The sequence below is a fragment of the Siniperca chuatsi genome, linkage group LG6 (genome assembly GCF_020085105.1).
Source record: "Siniperca chuatsi isolate FFG_IHB_CAS linkage group LG6, ASM2008510v1, whole genome shotgun sequence".
Taxonomy (NCBI): Eukaryota; Metazoa; Chordata; class Actinopteri; order Centrarchiformes; family Sinipercidae; genus Siniperca; species Siniperca chuatsi.
Window position 1 is genome coordinate 30,288,459 of NC_058047.1, and position 17,526 is coordinate 30,305,984.

The 17,526-nt window shown below is 37.4% G+C and overlaps 1 protein-coding gene across 1 annotated transcript in view; it reads right to left on the reverse strand.

Moving 5' to 3' along the window:
• Nucleotides 1-9,367, reverse strand: part of LOC122877918 (leucine-rich repeat-containing protein 24-like) — a 28,613-nt gene extending 19,246 nt beyond the window's left edge. The window contains exons 1-4 of the mRNA XM_044200109.1: nt 8,900-9,367; nt 2,724-2,833; nt 2,079-2,263; nt 1,844-1,930 (exon numbers count right to left, since the gene is read on the reverse strand). Coding sequence (XP_044056044.1) covers nt 1,844-1,930; nt 2,079-2,246 — 255 coding nt within the window. The 5' untranslated portion in view covers nt 2,247-2,263; nt 2,724-2,833; nt 8,900-9,367. The remainder of the gene's footprint in view (nt 1-1,843; nt 1,931-2,078; nt 2,264-2,723; nt 2,834-8,899) is intronic.
• Nucleotides 9,368-17,526: the final 8,159 nt, after the last annotated feature.

The following is a 17,526-nucleotide window of genomic DNA, read 5'->3' on the forward strand; positions in this document are numbered from 1 at the left end:
GCTTTGGTGCTGTTTCTTCTTTTTTGATCCTTTTCTGCTGGAAAAGACATCTTACTTGGTTCCATCTTGGTTAGAATTTATTTTTCACCCACAGTGAAATATGGACAGGGACTTGTATGTCTGTTTCTCCATCTAAACATCACATACATTGATACCAGTGATTTTGGTTTCTACATAAAGGGAACTGTCTGTTTCCAGGTGTTGGGGAGTACAACTGAATATGTGAAAAAAGTTGTATAAATCCTTTTGTGTCTCCAGAGGGAGCTGTGTGAAGTCTGATAAATGTCCTCAAATTATGTCACTTGAGTCAGTGTCGGTTGGGGCTGAAGACTACAAATTTGAAAATGAAAAAAATCTGGGGGTGGGGAGGTAGAAAAGTGAGAGTTGACCTCTGTAGCCTGCTCCTCATATCTACTTGAGGCTAGCGCCTAGAGGCTATATTAGCCACTACTAGCATAACACACCTGAATCTCTGACAGAACTGTCTGTGGTCAAATTGCATTATGGATAATGTAGGTGCCATATTTTGACAAGAAAAAAGAATGCATAGAATAAAAAAGACAATATCCCTGGTTCTGCTGCATCTATTTTGATCCTAATCTAAGTCAGTGGAGTTCTTTATTAAAGGTATTATATTACACTAATGTCCCTGTCAAACCGTGGTATAATCACCATAAACCAATGCCTCTGTCTCTGTCTTTAATCAGTAGAATTCTAAGTGATGTTGTTCCTCAAACTTGGACCAGGACAGAGTATCTGCTGGTCCATTCAAACCAGCAATACTGCAAAAATTCAGAAAAATATATTGTTGTTTTCCTGTGTTGGAAGTATTAATTTATTGGAGACTAGACAAGACGTTAAGAGATGTTAAGATTCCATTGAATGTGGATTGCTTAATACAGTAAAAGCTCAAACATCAAAACAATGTCAGTGGATGTCTGGCTTTTCAAACAAAGTATAATGCAACTTATCCCTTTGGAAGTTATTACCCACTGGCTCAAGGACAAACCATCAGTGTTTTACAAAATTTGCGACCCTTTCTTGAATTATTTTGGAACTGTAGGTACACAGACTTTGCAGAGTGGGCTGCCTGGACTGGAATGTTAATTAAGTAAGCATATGTTTTTTGTTTTTTTTTAAATATATTTTGTTCAGATTTTTCTATTTGGATAAACTGTTTATATGGTTTCTTAACATGTTTTTCTTTTATATTAAGTGGTATTTTTTGTAAAATTGCAATTTCCCAAAATGATAGCATTTTTGGGTCAAAACATGTTTTTGTAATATTACAACTTCGTTCTCTTAACAAAATCCTGTATTCAATTATTCTAATGTTATTTGGGTAAGAAAAGAAGGAAATATATTTTGAGAGCAGAAAGCATCTTTATGACTAGTAGTCTTTTGTCATAAATGACAATGTATTTTGAAATGTTATTTTTATAAAGAAAATAAAGAAATATTTTTAATAATGTAAATATTACACCCTAGCATTAGCTGATTCTGGAGCATTATGCATGTGAGACATCAAATATGCTGAATTCATTCATACTGTACCTGCTGCATGAAATACTTCAGAAATGTCAGAAAGACTTCTCTCTTGCATTAAAACATTTTTGGGGCAGTAGTTACATTTCACTGTATTGTATCACTACTGTGAAACTTAGCCACACTAATGAGCACAAAATACAAATACATATACATATAATATATAAATGCATACATGGTATAACTGGTAATGTAGAGAAAAACTCAGCAAGTCCAAACTTTGCATTGAGGACCGATAACAAATGAACAAATCGCAGTTCTTTATGCCCAACCCTTTAGGTATGTGTGTGGTTGTTACCTGCAAGTACAAGTAATGCAGGTGCCTCAGTAGAGTGAGGTCCTGTCGATGGATCTGACCAATCACATTGTCCTGGAGGAAGATGGTCTGGATGTAGAGAAGACAAGATGAAGACAAAGGAAGAGTTTTGGTCAGTACTGGTGAATGTTTCAAAGAACTATGACTTATGGTGAACTGTATGTCATTGGTTCTTTAATTATTTAATTAAGATTGATGTTCAGTACAATTAAACTACCTGTGTGGATGGAGGAATGTGTTTAGGGATGTCCCTCAGGCCTGTGGAGCCACACTCTACAGTGAGGCTGTAGCAGCGACAGCTCACAGGGCAGGAAGGAGATGCTCGACCAGGAGTGTGGAGGGACAGGAGGAGCATGGAGAGAAGAATCACCGACAACACAGCCATCACTCCAACAGACAGGACTGAGGATGAGGAGAGAACAGTGAACACACAGGCCAATCATGATCAACACTCTGCATTAACAACTGAGCTCAGCTTTTTGATTAGCCAAACAACAATCAGAGTGGTCAATCTGAAGAAAAGATTGTGCATGTAATCATGAAAGCAAGTATTAGTGTAGCAGCTCAGAGGGGAAACAGTTAGTCCCAACTACATAAACATAGCCTGACAACTACCTATTGTATGAGTTTTTTGACTACTCAATGTGTTAATGCTTGGAAAAAAACACTTAAAGATTAATTACAGATGTTCCAGAACAGGTTAGTCAGGGTTGTGTTGTGTTTGAACCCACAGGCACATGTTGGCAAACAGCAAATTCGAGTTAGATGAGACAGGGGAAACCCAAAAAGGAGGAATAGGGAGCACAGGGTAATCAGGAGCACCCATCATGGAAGAAAAAGAAGGAAATATGATTAAACTTACCTGGGTCTGGGATTCACTCGGATTGGCAATGCCGATTGCCCAAAGCCACAGTGCGTGGTGTGCAGTGAGGTTTTGGCTAACAGCTGAAGCCCTCTTATCTATGTTGCCACCTGAACATGAAGCATACCAGTGTAAATCAAAAGCCCCTTACATTTTTTAGATCAAAATTGGAAGAGTTGCAAAACAGTCAAAAACAACTCCAGTTACATTCATGCGTTGGGTTTACCAAAAATGCGCTACAGGCTTCCTATCTCGTCAGGTACAGAATAGCAAGAAATCTGCCAAAGGGATGGTCGAATGTATGATTGGAAAGAGAGAAGCAAATAAGTTGGTTATGATCCTGTTGTCCAACAACATTGTGTTGCGGAGCATTGATATTGATATTGATGAATGTCCAAACACATCCTAGCTACATTAGTCAGTCGCATGAAGAAGAGCAAGTTTTACTCTGCAAGTAGACGAGTCTACAGAGGTGGCGAATCTGGCCAATTTTCTGGTGTATGTCCGTTACCTTTTCGAAGGCACGGTGCAGGAAATTTTTTGTTATGTTGGCCCCTTGATATTTGATCAACAGGAGAAGAAATCTTCCATTTAATTGACATCTTTATGAGGATCAATGGAATCGACTGGACATGCTGCGTGGGAATGTGCACTGATTGGGCAAAAGTGATGACGAGGAAGCACACATCAGCTCACATCAGGAAAGTCTGTCCATCCATTCTTTGGTTACATTGCAGTGTTCACAGGGAGGCCCTCGCAGCCAAAAAAATGCCAGATGATCTACTTTCAGTCCTCAATGATGTGTTGGAACTGGTGAACTTCATTAAAGCTTGTCGGCTAAATTCAAGGCTCAGGAGAGATGGGCAGTGAACACAAAGCATTGCTACTACACACTGAAGTGCGTTGGTTGTCACGGGGCAAAGTGTTGATAAGGCTGTTTGAACTACGACACAAACTTCAGCAGTTTTTTAAAGACAACCCATTTCATTTGGTCTCCAATCTGCATGACGAGGACTTTTTGCAGAAGCTCGCCTATCTGGCTGACATCTTTTCTGTTCTGAATGAAATGAATTTAAGTCTGTAGGGAGTCAGTGTTACCTTGTTGAATATACAAGACAAGCTAGAAGCCATGATAAAGAAGCTACGGCAGGCTGGTTTCTCTGCTCTGACAGCAGTGAAGACTAAATATCACCAAAGACTTGATGTTGTTGAGAAAGACTTGATGTTGTTGAGGCTTAAACTGCCCTGTATTGCGCCAAACATCAGAGAGCTTTTTGCAGAGATGCAGGCCCACCCGTCGCATTAATATTGGTAGCTATCATTTGGCCATTGATATTGTTATTATTGCTACTAGGGTACTTGGCCTACTCACACATCTCTCTCTCTCTCTGGCTGAGCCACCTGCGCTGCACTTGGAAATCCTCAAATGAATCCTTTTTGTCCATGATATGTTTCTGAGCCTATGCATGTGTCATTAGTGGGAATTCAGCAGCAGTCACACTATTGTTATTGTAAGCTTTATTATTCTTGTTCTTGTTCAGTATGTTTTTTGCATTGTTTCTCATCATTTCTGCATACTTTCAGCTACAGAAACCATTCAACTATGAAAATGTTCAGCTCTTTAAGGACAATTGTGCTTGTATTTTTCTTTTTTCTACTTTTTAAAATATTAAGCTTTTTTTCAAAAATGTTTTTCAATGGAGCAATCTTCAGATCCTCTTCAAACCTACTACACTTTGAAATGTAACTAGTTTGGCTACAGACGTCATTCAAACTTTCAACTGTTCACACAACTTTCAACTATTAAAATTGTATTCTTTTGTAACTTTTTGATATATTTTACAGTTTTTGCAAATTCGCAATTTATGTTACAGACCTACAGTTTAAGCTTTTTGTGTCTTCTTTGATGGTAACTTATAGATTTCTATAGATTTTTTAACTTTTTAATATCTCAGTTTTTTCAATATCGCAATTTATGTTTTATGCATTTTACAGTCCTTTTCTGAGTTTATCATGAGTGTGTATTGGGTGAGCTAGAGTGAGTGACATCATCTTAAACTTGCTCTCATGCCCACAATTTTTACTCTTCATACACAATTTCCACATCAATTAGTAGATAAACTTTTCCTGGTTCAGATAATGTAGAGTATTTAGCACTTTCCAGATGGAAATGAGTGAAGAATATGAGGTTGTTCTTCTTCCTTCTTTCTTTTTGTTGGGCGTAGTCAGTGAAGAGGACCTCTGGGTTTTCACAGAGTGCCTTCTCTCCCTAGCTGTTCCACTCTTACATTTAGCAGGGTACTGAATCTTCTTGCTCTCTACTCTGAGAGCTGAGCCATGGCGACAACTTGTTTACTCCAAGGGGAGCTAGGCTAACAATTTACTTTGCAAGCTTTTCTAGCCTACAAACACACAAAAAACTGAACTATGCACAGTTTACCAGATATATTAACTAATAATTACCAACAAGGATCTTTTAATTTTTCTTCTTGTCTTTATAAAGTAATTCTTCTGTTAGCTTCTTTAGTGCAGTTTCTCCTTTGGAATGTTGGTGATAGTAGCAGGTAGCAGTTGCTAGCTAGCTTGACAGTTAGCCAGTTGTTTTGATTTAAAAAACATATCCAAAGATGATATTTCCTCTTCTGTTCTTGTTGATTAATGCAGTTACCACTTCTTTAGAGTCCTTTCTGAAGATTATGGTAAATGGTAAATGGACTGTACTTGTATAGTGCCTTTCTATCAATCAATCAATCAATCAATCAAACTTTATTTCTATAGCACCTTCCAACAACCGAAACTGAACCAAAGTGCTGTACAACATTAAAAACAAGATAAAAAAAATAATAATGATAATAACAAATAATAATAAAAGTACAAATAGGTCAGCAGAGCACATTAGTCTTCTTCTAGTCTTCCGACTACTCAAAGCACTTCACACTACATATCACATTCACACACATTCATACACTGATGGCAGGTGCCAACTGCTCATCAACTGAAAGAAGCTAATTAAGCATTCACACACACTCACACACCGAAGACACAGCCCTCAGGAGCAATCTGGGGTTCAATGTCTTGCCTAAGGACACTTTGACATGTGGGCTGGGGGAAGCTGGGATCCAACTGCCGACCTTCCAATTGGGTATACCCGCTCTACCACTAAGCCACAATACCTTCATTATTTGAAGGTAATTTTGCAAAATGTCCCACTTTTTTAGTTCCAAGTTTGAGTTGTATTCAAGTATTGTATTGAGTTGTAAGCATTTTCAGCAGGAAACGCAATTTTTCTAGTTATCTTTGTTCTTTATGTGGCGGATTGTGTGTAACTTTATTGCAATTTAATTCAAATTGTTGGGATATCTTTAATAGACTTTGTTATGGTTGTTCTAATTATCGTACCATTATGTTATGTATGGTTCATTTTAATTTCAACTTAATTAAACAAATTTTCTTTAATGCGGCTGAAAATATGACAGCATTTTTCCCCATCTTCTCTCATAATTGGCTTATCTGCCTCAAAGCCTGTGCACATGTCCTCACCCTCACCCGTCCTCTTTGCTCTTTAAAAGGATGGCTTGTGCATAACTTTGTTGCAATTTATTGAAACTTTGTTGCTGTGTAGTTTCAGTTTCATTCAATTCAATTCAATTCAGTTTTATTTATATAGCGCCAATTCATAACAAAAGTTATCTTATTGCACTTGTCCTATGCAGCAGGTCTAGAACATACTCTTTATAATATTATTTAAAGAGACCCAACAATTCCCACCATGAGCAAGCATTTGGCGACAGTGGCAAGTAAAAATTTCCTTTTAAGAGGCAGAAACCTCAAGCAGAACCGGACTCAGGGTGGGTAGCCATTGCTGCTGCCAGTTGGGTTGAGAGAGAGAGAGAGAGAGCAGGAGGTGAGAGAGCATACAGTAGCACAATGCAAATTCCACATAGAATTTTAAAATAATAATAATGTAATGGTAGTGGTAATATTAATGTTAATAAAGTTATAATAGAATAATAATGATAATAATAGTAATAAGACTAATAATAATCATTGTAATAGCGGTTGTCGAGCAGGAACAGAAGGTGCCTTGCAATCATAGATCCAGACTCTGCAGCTCCAGAGGCAGAAATACCTGCTGAAAGCATCAGAAGTAGAGGGAGACAAGAAAGCACAACACTACGGGAGAGAATTCAACAGAGTGCGCATTGTTGCAATCTCTTGAATATTTAGTTACATGTGTTCTGATTATTTGAGCATGATTAAACTTTTAACCGTTAATGCAGCTATAAATAGGCTATGTGTGTCAACCTGGTTGGGATCTAGAAGGAGGTGCGTGGCCAAAAATTCTTTGGAACCATTGCTCCAGAGGTAAGTGTAAAATTTAAATGAACAAACCCTTGTTTTGCTTTTGTCTTTTTTCCTTGATTTTGCAAATTTGTCTTTCATTCGCACTCAATGAAAAGTAAGCAATGAGATCTAGCAGAAATGAAAGAAGTGGAAGCAGTCCCTTAAAACCACACACTTCTGGTTCATACAGACTTACTAGGAGAAGAAGTGATGTGTGAAAATCTAAATTTTGGCAAGAGAAGAGAAATCAGATTTATTGGACAGATGTAGCTACTGTACCTCAGATCTAATGTTTTATTCATGTTTATTCATGCTGTAACATTAAAGCAGCATTGTGACCATGTTGAAAACTATCAACTAAATAACAGACAGTTTCACTTTGTCAGAGGGCAAATGTCAGCGTGTCATCTATTTCTCAGCTTTCTCCCTCAATGGGATTTCTGTTGTATTCAGATGGATTTCAGAAAAACACATTGGTTCAGAGGTCTGTTTCCTCAAGTTTCAGTTTCACAGCCACATAGCAAGTAGGCTACAGTACAGCCTGGCCTCCCGACATCACACTGTTTAAATATTTCTCTTGGAGCTGGACACCTGCATCACTCACTGAAGGGTTCTGCTGCTGTTTGCCTGAGAAACATTTATAAATAGGGACTGTTATGATTATTTGATTAAAGTGAGTACTTAATCTTAAACATTTGATTACTTTCAGTTATTTCTAATATCTGATATGAGCTAAAAGCTTGGTATGGTGTGTGCAGCAGTAAATCCTAACAGGATACAGCCTACAAAATAACATAAAGCTAGTTGAGCAAATGGAATATGAAATACAGTGCCATCAAACAATTCAGCACTACAACATCACTTAATTACAACAACAGCAGAGGAAAGGTCTAAATTGAAACACATATTATTTGAATATATATATATATATATATATATATATATATATATATATATATATATGAATATATATAATAAATATAACAGAAATAGAATTATGAGGATGATGTAGTCTGTAATTCACAAGAAAATGCAAAACCTTTATATAGAGAATGTAAAGCCAGCCTCAAGCAATGGAAAACATTAGCATGAAAAGTTAAGAAAATGAATTACTTTCTTATTTTATTTTTCTTATTTTGATAATTTATCTGTAAGTTAAATACACTCAGTGATCACTTTATTAGGTACATCTGTACAGTCTAATGCAATCCAACTGTTTTGCCATCAAGTCTACTTTTATTATGTCTATAATGTTCAGGGTTGTTTGTTTTACGCTATCATGGAGGTGTTAATTCAATTACATGTTTTAGCATTGATGTTGTAGTTAGTGGTGTTGTTGTACTTGACCCCCATGTATGTAAATAGGGAGGGTTTTGAAACACTTCAATATAATGTAGTCCACCCACAGTTAATATTATATTATGTTTTTATACTGTTGATTGCTGTATTTAACATATTCTACCTACAGGTCTGCACCTAGCCTTTATAGGGCCCTAACCAGAATTGGATTTTTAAACACTTGAAGCAACTGCGGTTTGATCTCAGATAGAAATGCAGTTACTGTAACGTTAGTCACAGTACATGTAGCCTAATCCTGAAAGCTGAAGTGGTTGAATATCCAGCGGTGCTGCAGGCCACCTTGAGAGACTAAGCCCACATCACACAACAACAGTAAACAATAGCCTATTTGAGCCCAGCACTGTATATGCTCATCAGTGCTTACATGACCTCAGTGTAGAAAAAACATTCAGCAGAACAACAACGTTTCAGCTCTATCTATACAAACAGAGAAGGAGAAATACTTCCAACGACATTATGCTGTTGTTTCATACCTCGTTGAGGAAGGATGGAGAAGACTCCGACAGCGATGTCTGCACTGCAAGACGCCTTCTTATTCCCTCTTATTGACAGGATCCTAATTATTCGGATTTAGTTTCCGTGTTGAAGACGAAGCTCTAGGTATCTGAAAGCAAAACAGCATCCGATGGTGTTTCCACAGTGCGCACAGCACCGCGGGCCCGTCGCATCCTCCGAACAGAAGAACCGAAGGAAGCAGACAGGGATCATGCGACGAGCAGCGGAAGATCAGGTGGAGCATCAAACAACGGCAGGCCGGACTGTAGATTGTGCAGCACTGAGTGCAAACCGGTGTGAAACGGATCAGGTGTCTGTGTTGAATTCCAACATCCAGCTGTTCACTAACTCCTCTCTCCCACTGCATTCTCTTATCCAATTAGCCCACGCTGCTGCTCCGGAGAACCACAGTCAAGTCAACAAGAAAAACACTTCCGCCTCGATTTATTCAGAATAAGAGCGTTATCACAAAAATCTAAATTGCGTAACAAATTTATATTTACACGAACGTTGCTGCAATTCGAATATAAAATATCACACTATCACTTAAACCTAAGCGAAAAAACTGAAGATGTGCAGAGTCAGACATATTTTAACACAATGACAAAATACATTTCAACATAGAACATAACAGGCTATTAATAGTAATTGTAAGTATATTTATTTTGTAATAAGCTTGTCTTGTTAGCTACTGTAGCTTGTGTCATTTGATTTATGTTATTATATACAGACTGACCTGATGTTGAATCCAACCCCCAGCCTCCATACCTCCTGATGACACAAGTCGAGTTGAAGCTATGCTGTGAATTATGTGGGGCCTTCAAACTCTATCTAGGCTACAATTTGGTTTTTTTTTCAGGATGTAGATTTTTGGATCAGATGTCAATGCAGAAAGCACACAGCTTGACACTTAATGCTTCCTGGCAGGATTGCACTGAAAATATAGCAGAGCTCATTTCCATCAAAATGATGCACTTACATGCATAGCTAAAGAAGCAGGAGATGACAGTAACAGGAAGAGGATGAGGCCAAAAAGAAAAGAAGGCAGCAGTGTGAAACCTCTCAATAAAAGGCAAAATATACATAATATACATTATATACAAACTCTATGTAAAGGTATGAGCTTTCCAGTGTGAGGGGGTGTCAACAGTGCATACACCTACTGTAAATCTGTAAATAGTCCTGAGAAGAGGTCTTTCAGGCAAAATTAGTAAAACAAAAAAAAAATGTGTAGATGGACCATCACCACCTTAGAGGTGAAAGCTATTAGCTCTTAGTGTCTTTATGAAGAAAATGACTGACTTTGCAATTCTGAATTGAAGTGGGAGCCAGTATCTAGAGGCCATTTAAGGAACTGCCATCTTAAGACACTTAAACACTGGCTTTATGATCTGATCATGGTGGTTGTGTGTCTGGGGGATGCCATGGAAAGACGGAGGGGCTGTGCCTGGGGGACTTTGTGAGTGAGTTTGAGCTGGACAGCTTCACTAAAGGAAGCTGCGTGTTATCTGTTGGTGACCTGCTTGTATACTGGCCCTGAGATGGCACCCCAGCAGAGAGGTAACTGCTGAGGAGGGTGGCGTCAGTAAAGATTTTGCCAGCTGTCCTCTGTGCTCTGGCTGTGTACAGATCAAGCAGATAACAGCAGATTTGTCTCAGCAGAGTGGCACACACACTGCAGCCAGGTCTTGGGTCTATGAGGTGAGGTGGTCAACAATGTAAGATGGGCAAGGCCAAACAGAACCTTAAAGACAATCTGTTGAATTTCAAAGTAATTTATGAACGCCACAGGTAACCAGTGCAACGAGGCAAGAATAGGGAAATATGCTCATATTTTCTACTTCTTTTAAGAGTCCTAGAGGCTGTATTTTGTAAACACTGGAGGTGGTTAATAGATTTCTGGGGGCAACCAGCAAATAATGAGTTATAGTAATCTAGATGGCTGGTGGTGTGTAAAAGTGTTTGCCCCCTTCCTGATTTCTTATTTTTTTTGCATGTTTGTCACACTTAAATGTTTCAGATCATCAAACTAATTTAAATATTAGTCAAAGATAACACAAGTAAACACAAAATGCAGTTTTTAAATGAAGGTTGTTATTATCAGAATCAGAATCAGAAATACTTTATTGATCCCCGTAGGGAAACTCTTTGTTACAGTAGCTCGCCTTTACGTCAGCGCACACAGGAGAAAGTACTAGCAAACAATATGATACACTATAAAACAGGTCAGAAAATAAATTAAGTATCAGGTGGGTATAAGTATAAGTGTGAAGTACCAAGTGGGTTTACCAGTTGATGATGAACCCTAACCCTATACAGTATAATAATACAATGTAATAAAATAAGTAATGAGCAGAGGTGCATGTACTGTCGAGAGTAATAGAGGTATATAATATCAATAGCAATAAAAAAGAAAAACTATCATGGGAAAACTAATATTGCATGGGAGTAGTACACAGAATATTGCACAATTATTCAATTATGGCAGAGATGTAATGATCAATGTCCAGTTTAATACAGACTGACACTTAGAGGGAGGAGTTAAAGAGTTTGATGGCCACAGGCAAGAATGACTTCCTGTGGCGCTCTGTGGTGCTTTTTGGTGGGATGAGTCTTCCGCTGAAGGTGCTCCTTTGTTTGACCAGCACGTCATGGAGCGGATGGGAGACACTGTCCAAGATGTAGGCGTGTAGTTTGGCCAGCATCCTCCTCTCTGACACCACCGCAAGAGAGTCCAGCTCCACCCCCACAATGTCACTGGCCTTACGGATCAGTTTGTTGAGTCTGTTGGCGTCCGCTACCTTCAACCTGCTGCCCCAGCATGCAACAGCATACAGGATAGCACTGGCCACCACAGACTCATAAAACATCTTCAGCATTGTCCGGCAGATGTTGAAGGACGTCAGCCTCCACAGAAAATAGAGGCGGCTCTGGCCCTTCCTGTAAACAACTTGAGTGTTCTTGGTCCAGTCCAGTTTGTTATCCAAGTGTACTCCCAGGTACTTGTAGTCCTATTTAAGGGAAAACAAAATCCAAACCTACATGGCACTGTGTGAAATAGTGATTGCCCCCACCTGTTAAAACATAACTTAACTGTGGTTTATCACTCCTGAATTCAATTTCTCTAGCCACACCCAGGCCTGATTACTGCCACATCTGTTCTCAATCAAGAAATCACTTACATAGGACCTGCCTGACAAAGTAGAAGTAGACCAAAAAGATCTTCAAAAGCTAGACATCATGCCAAGATCCAAAGAAATTCAGGAAAAAATGAGAAAGAAAGTAATTGAAATCTATCAGTCTGGAAAAGGTTATATAACCATTTCTAAAGCTTTGGGACTCCAGCGAACCACAGTGAGAGCCATTATCCACAAATGGCGAAAACATGGAACAGTGGTTAACCTTCCCAGGAGTGGCCAGCCGACAAAAATTACCCCAAGAGCGCAGCGATGACTCATCCAAGAGGTCACAAAACAACATCCAAAGAACTGCAAGCCTCACTTGCCTCAGTTAACGTCAGTGTTTATGACTCCACCATAGGAAAGAGACTGGGCAAAAATGGCCTGCATGGCAGAGTTCCAAGACGAAAACCACTGCTGAGCAAAAAGAACATTAAGGCTCATCTCATTCTTGCCAGAAAACATCTTGATGATCCCCAAGACTTTTGGGAAAATACTCTGTGGACTGACAAGACAAAAGTAGAATTTTTTGGAAGGTGTGTGTCCCATTACATCTGGCGTAAAAGTAACACAGCATTTCAGAAAAAGAACATCATACCAACAGTAAAATATGGTGGTGGTAGTGTGATGGTCTGGGGCTGTTTTGCTGCTTCAGGACCTGGAAGACTTGCTGTGATAAATGGAACCATGAATTCTGCTGTCTACCAAAAACTCCTGAAGGAGAATGTCTGGCCATCTGTTCGTGACCTCAAGCTGAAGCGAACTTGGAATCTGCAGCAGGACAATGATCCAAAACACACCAGCAAGTCCACCTCTGAATGGCTGAAGAAGAACAAAATGAAGACTTGGAGTGGCCTAGTCCTGACCTGAATCCTATTGAGATGCTGTGGCATGACCTTAAAAAGGCAGTTCATGCTCAAAAACCCTCCAATGTGGCTGAATGACAACAATTCTGCAAAGATGAGTGGGCCAAAATTCCTCCACAGCACTGTAAATGACTCATTGCAAGTTATCACAAACGCTTGATTGCAGTTGTTGCTGCTAAGGGTGGCCCAACTATTTATTAGGTTTAGGGGGCAATCACTATCACACAGGGCCATGTAGGTTTGGATTTTGTTTTCCCTTAATGATAACAACCATCATTTAAAAATTGCATTTTGTGTTTACTTGTGTTATCTTTGACTAATATTTAAATTTGTTTGATAATCTGAAACATTTAAGTGTGACAAAAAAAAAAAAAAAAGAAATCAGGAAGGGGGCAAATATTTTTGCACACCACTGTATGTATATATACTATATATATATATATATATATATATATATATATATATATATATATATATATATATATATATATATATATATATATATATATATACATATATATGCACATATATATACATATATACATACATATATACATATATACATATATACATACATATATACATATATACATATATATGCACATATATAATGTGCATATATATATATATATATATATATATATATATATACCCACAATCAAGGCTTACAGCGAAGCAACTAGTAGCTCAGTGTTCCAACATCCACAAGCGGCAACTGCTATCACAACTTGAGGTTGACGAGATACAACACAAATGCTACGGCAAGGGGGAGCCAGGACAACAGGTCAGAGGGGAGCCAATGGCGGCTCCCCAACTGGAGATTGGGTATAAAGCCCCAACATGTGCAATCACGCTGAACGAGGCATCGACTGACCTGAAAGATAAGATCATGGCGAGAATGAATGCAAGGCAACCCTGACGCCAATTACAACGGCTAAGTGAAGTACCATCACAAAGTCTCCTAGAAGTTGTGAATGCAGCATTGAGTGCGATCCCTACCACAACCATCACCTAAACCAATGAGCTGATATACACTTCAGCAGCAGTGATCCTCGAGATGCTTGGCTAAGAGCAACCATGAAAAACAGTACCCACCACGGAAACGAAGGCTGGAGGCTAAAATCAAGGAGGCATGGAGAGAAGTGAGCCAACGGACAGAGGCCGAGAGAGGTGCAATGTACCCAAGAGGTACGACCAGATGCCCATACCTGAAGCACTCGACACTGCCAAACAAAGGTTCCAAGCCTTGGCCAGCCACCTAAAGAGGTACACGAGAGAGAATGAAGCCAGAAGAATAAACCGGCTGTTCGCAACTCAACCTACGAAAGTGTACACTAAAAGGCAGGGTAATAATATCATAGCAGACCCACCAAGGCTGGAAACTGAACAGTACTGGAAAAGTATATGGGAGAGGGAGGCATCACACAACAGCGATGCACAGTGGCCGGTGGCTCTACGAGAGGACCACAGCAACCTCCCTGAACAGAATTCAGTCACCATCACAGTGGCAGACATCCAAGAAAGAGTCTCAGGTATGAAGAACTGGACAGCACAATCCTGATCCTGAAGGATCCCTCAAAGGGTACAGCCCCATCCAACTATCGGCCAATAACCTGTCTCCCCACAACATGGGAGCTCATGTCAGGCATCATTGCAGCTAAGATAAGTGGGCACATGGATGAATACATGAGCAAAGCACAGAAGGGCATCGGCAAAGAAACCAGAGGAGCCAAACACCAACTCCTAGTTGATAGAACAGTCGCCCAAGACTGCAGAACGTGACACACCAACCTGTGCACTGCCTGGATTGATTACAAGAAAGCATATGACTCAATGCCACACACATGGATCACTGAATGCTTGGAGATGTACAACATCAACTGGACTCTAAGAGACTCCATTGTAAACTTGATGAGGCTGTGGAAAACCACCCTTGAGGCCAATGGCAAGCCATTTGCACAAGTGTCCATCAAATGTGGCATATACCAAGGAGATGCTCTGTCCCCACTGCTGTTCTGCATAGGTCTGAATCCCCTCAGCCAAATAATCAACAAGACTGGCTATGGATACCGACTCAGGAATGGGGCCACCATCAGTCACCTCCTTTAAATGGATGACATCAAGCTATACGCTAAGAGCGAGCGGGACATCGACTCACTGATCCACGCCACCAGGATCTACAGCTCTGACATTGGGATGTCATTCAGGCCCGAGAAGTGTAGTCGAATGGTGACAAAGAGAGGGAAGGTAGTCCACACAGAAGGGGTCTCACTCCCAGAAGGAACAATAGCAGACATGGAGGATGATTACAAGTACCTTGGAATACCACAGGCAAATGGCAACCTCGAAGAGGTAACAAGGAAAACAGCAACTGCCAAATACCTCCAACGAGTAAGGCAAGTCCTAAGAAGTCAGCTCAATGGCAAGAACAAGGCCCAGGCAATAAACAGCTACGCCCTGCCAGTGATCAGATACCCTGCAGAAATAATAAGATGGCCAAAGGAAGAGATACAGACCATAGACGTTAAGACACGAAAGTTCTTCATCATGCATGGAGGGTTCCATCCCAAATCCAGCACCCTGAGACTGTACGCTAGCCGTAAGGAAGGTGGCCGTAGACTAGTGAGTTTAAGAGCCACTATCCAGGATGAAACATCCAAGATCCACAAGTACATCAAAGATAAGGCCCCAACAGATGACGTGCTCAGTGAATGTCTCAGGCAATGGGGAACAGAGGAAGAGGTGCAGGAGGAGGGACCATCATGGGAGGACAAACCCCTACATGGGATGTACCACCGGAACATAACTGAAGTGGCTGATATCAAGAAATCCTACCAATGGCTAGAGCGGGCTGGACTGAAGGACAGCACAGAGGCATTCATCATGGCTGCACAGGAGCAGGCCCTGAGCACCAGAGCAATAGAGGCCCAGATCTACCACACCAGACAAGACCCAAGATGTAGGCTGTGCAAAGAGGCCCCTGAGACAATCCAGCACATAACTGCCGGGTGTAAGATGCTGGCAGGGAAAGCATACATGGAGCGCCATAACCAAGTGGCTGGTATAGTGTACATCAAAGATAAGGCCCCAACAGATGACGTGCTCAGTGAATGTCTCAGGCAATGGGGAACAGAGGGAAGAGGTGCTGGAGGAGGGACCATCATGGGAGGACAAACCCCTACATGGGATGTGCCACCGGAACATAACTGAAGTGGCTGATATCAAGAAATCCTACCAATGGCTAGAGCGGGCCGGACTGAAGGACAGCACAGAGGCACTCATGATGGCATCTCTCTCTCTCTCTCTCTCTCTCTCTCTCTCTCTCTCTCATATATATATATATATATATATATATATATATATATATATATATATATATATATATATATATATATATATATATATATATATATATATATATATATATATATATATATATATATATATATATATATATATATATATATATATATATATATATATATATATATATATATATATATATATATATATATATATATATATATATATATATATATATATATATATATATATATATATATATATATATATATATATATATATATATATATATATATATATATATATATATATATATATATATATATATATATATATATATATATATATATATATATATATATATATATATATATATATATATATATATATATATATATATATATATATATATATATATATATATATATATATATATATATATATATATATATATATATATATATATATATATATATATATATATATATATATATATATATATATATATATATATATATATATATATATATATATATATATATATACATATATATATATATATATATATATATATATATATATATATATATATATATATATATATATATACATATATATATATATACATATATATATATATATATATATATATATATATATATATATATATATATATATATATATATATATATACATATATATATATATATATATATATATATATATATATATATATATATATATATATATATATATATATATATATATATATATATATATATATATATATATATATATATATATATATATATATATATACATATATATATATATATATATATATATATATATATATATATATATATATATATATATATATATACATATATATATACATATATATATATATATATATATATATATACATATATATATATATATATATATATATATATATATATATATATATATATATATATATATATATACATATATATATATATATATATATATATATATATATATATATATATATATATATATATATATATATATATATATATATATATATATATATACATATATATATATATATATATATATATATATATATATATATATATATATATATATATATATATATATATATATATATATATATATATATATATATATATATATATATATATATATATATATATATATATATATACATATATATATATATATATATATATATATATATATATATATATA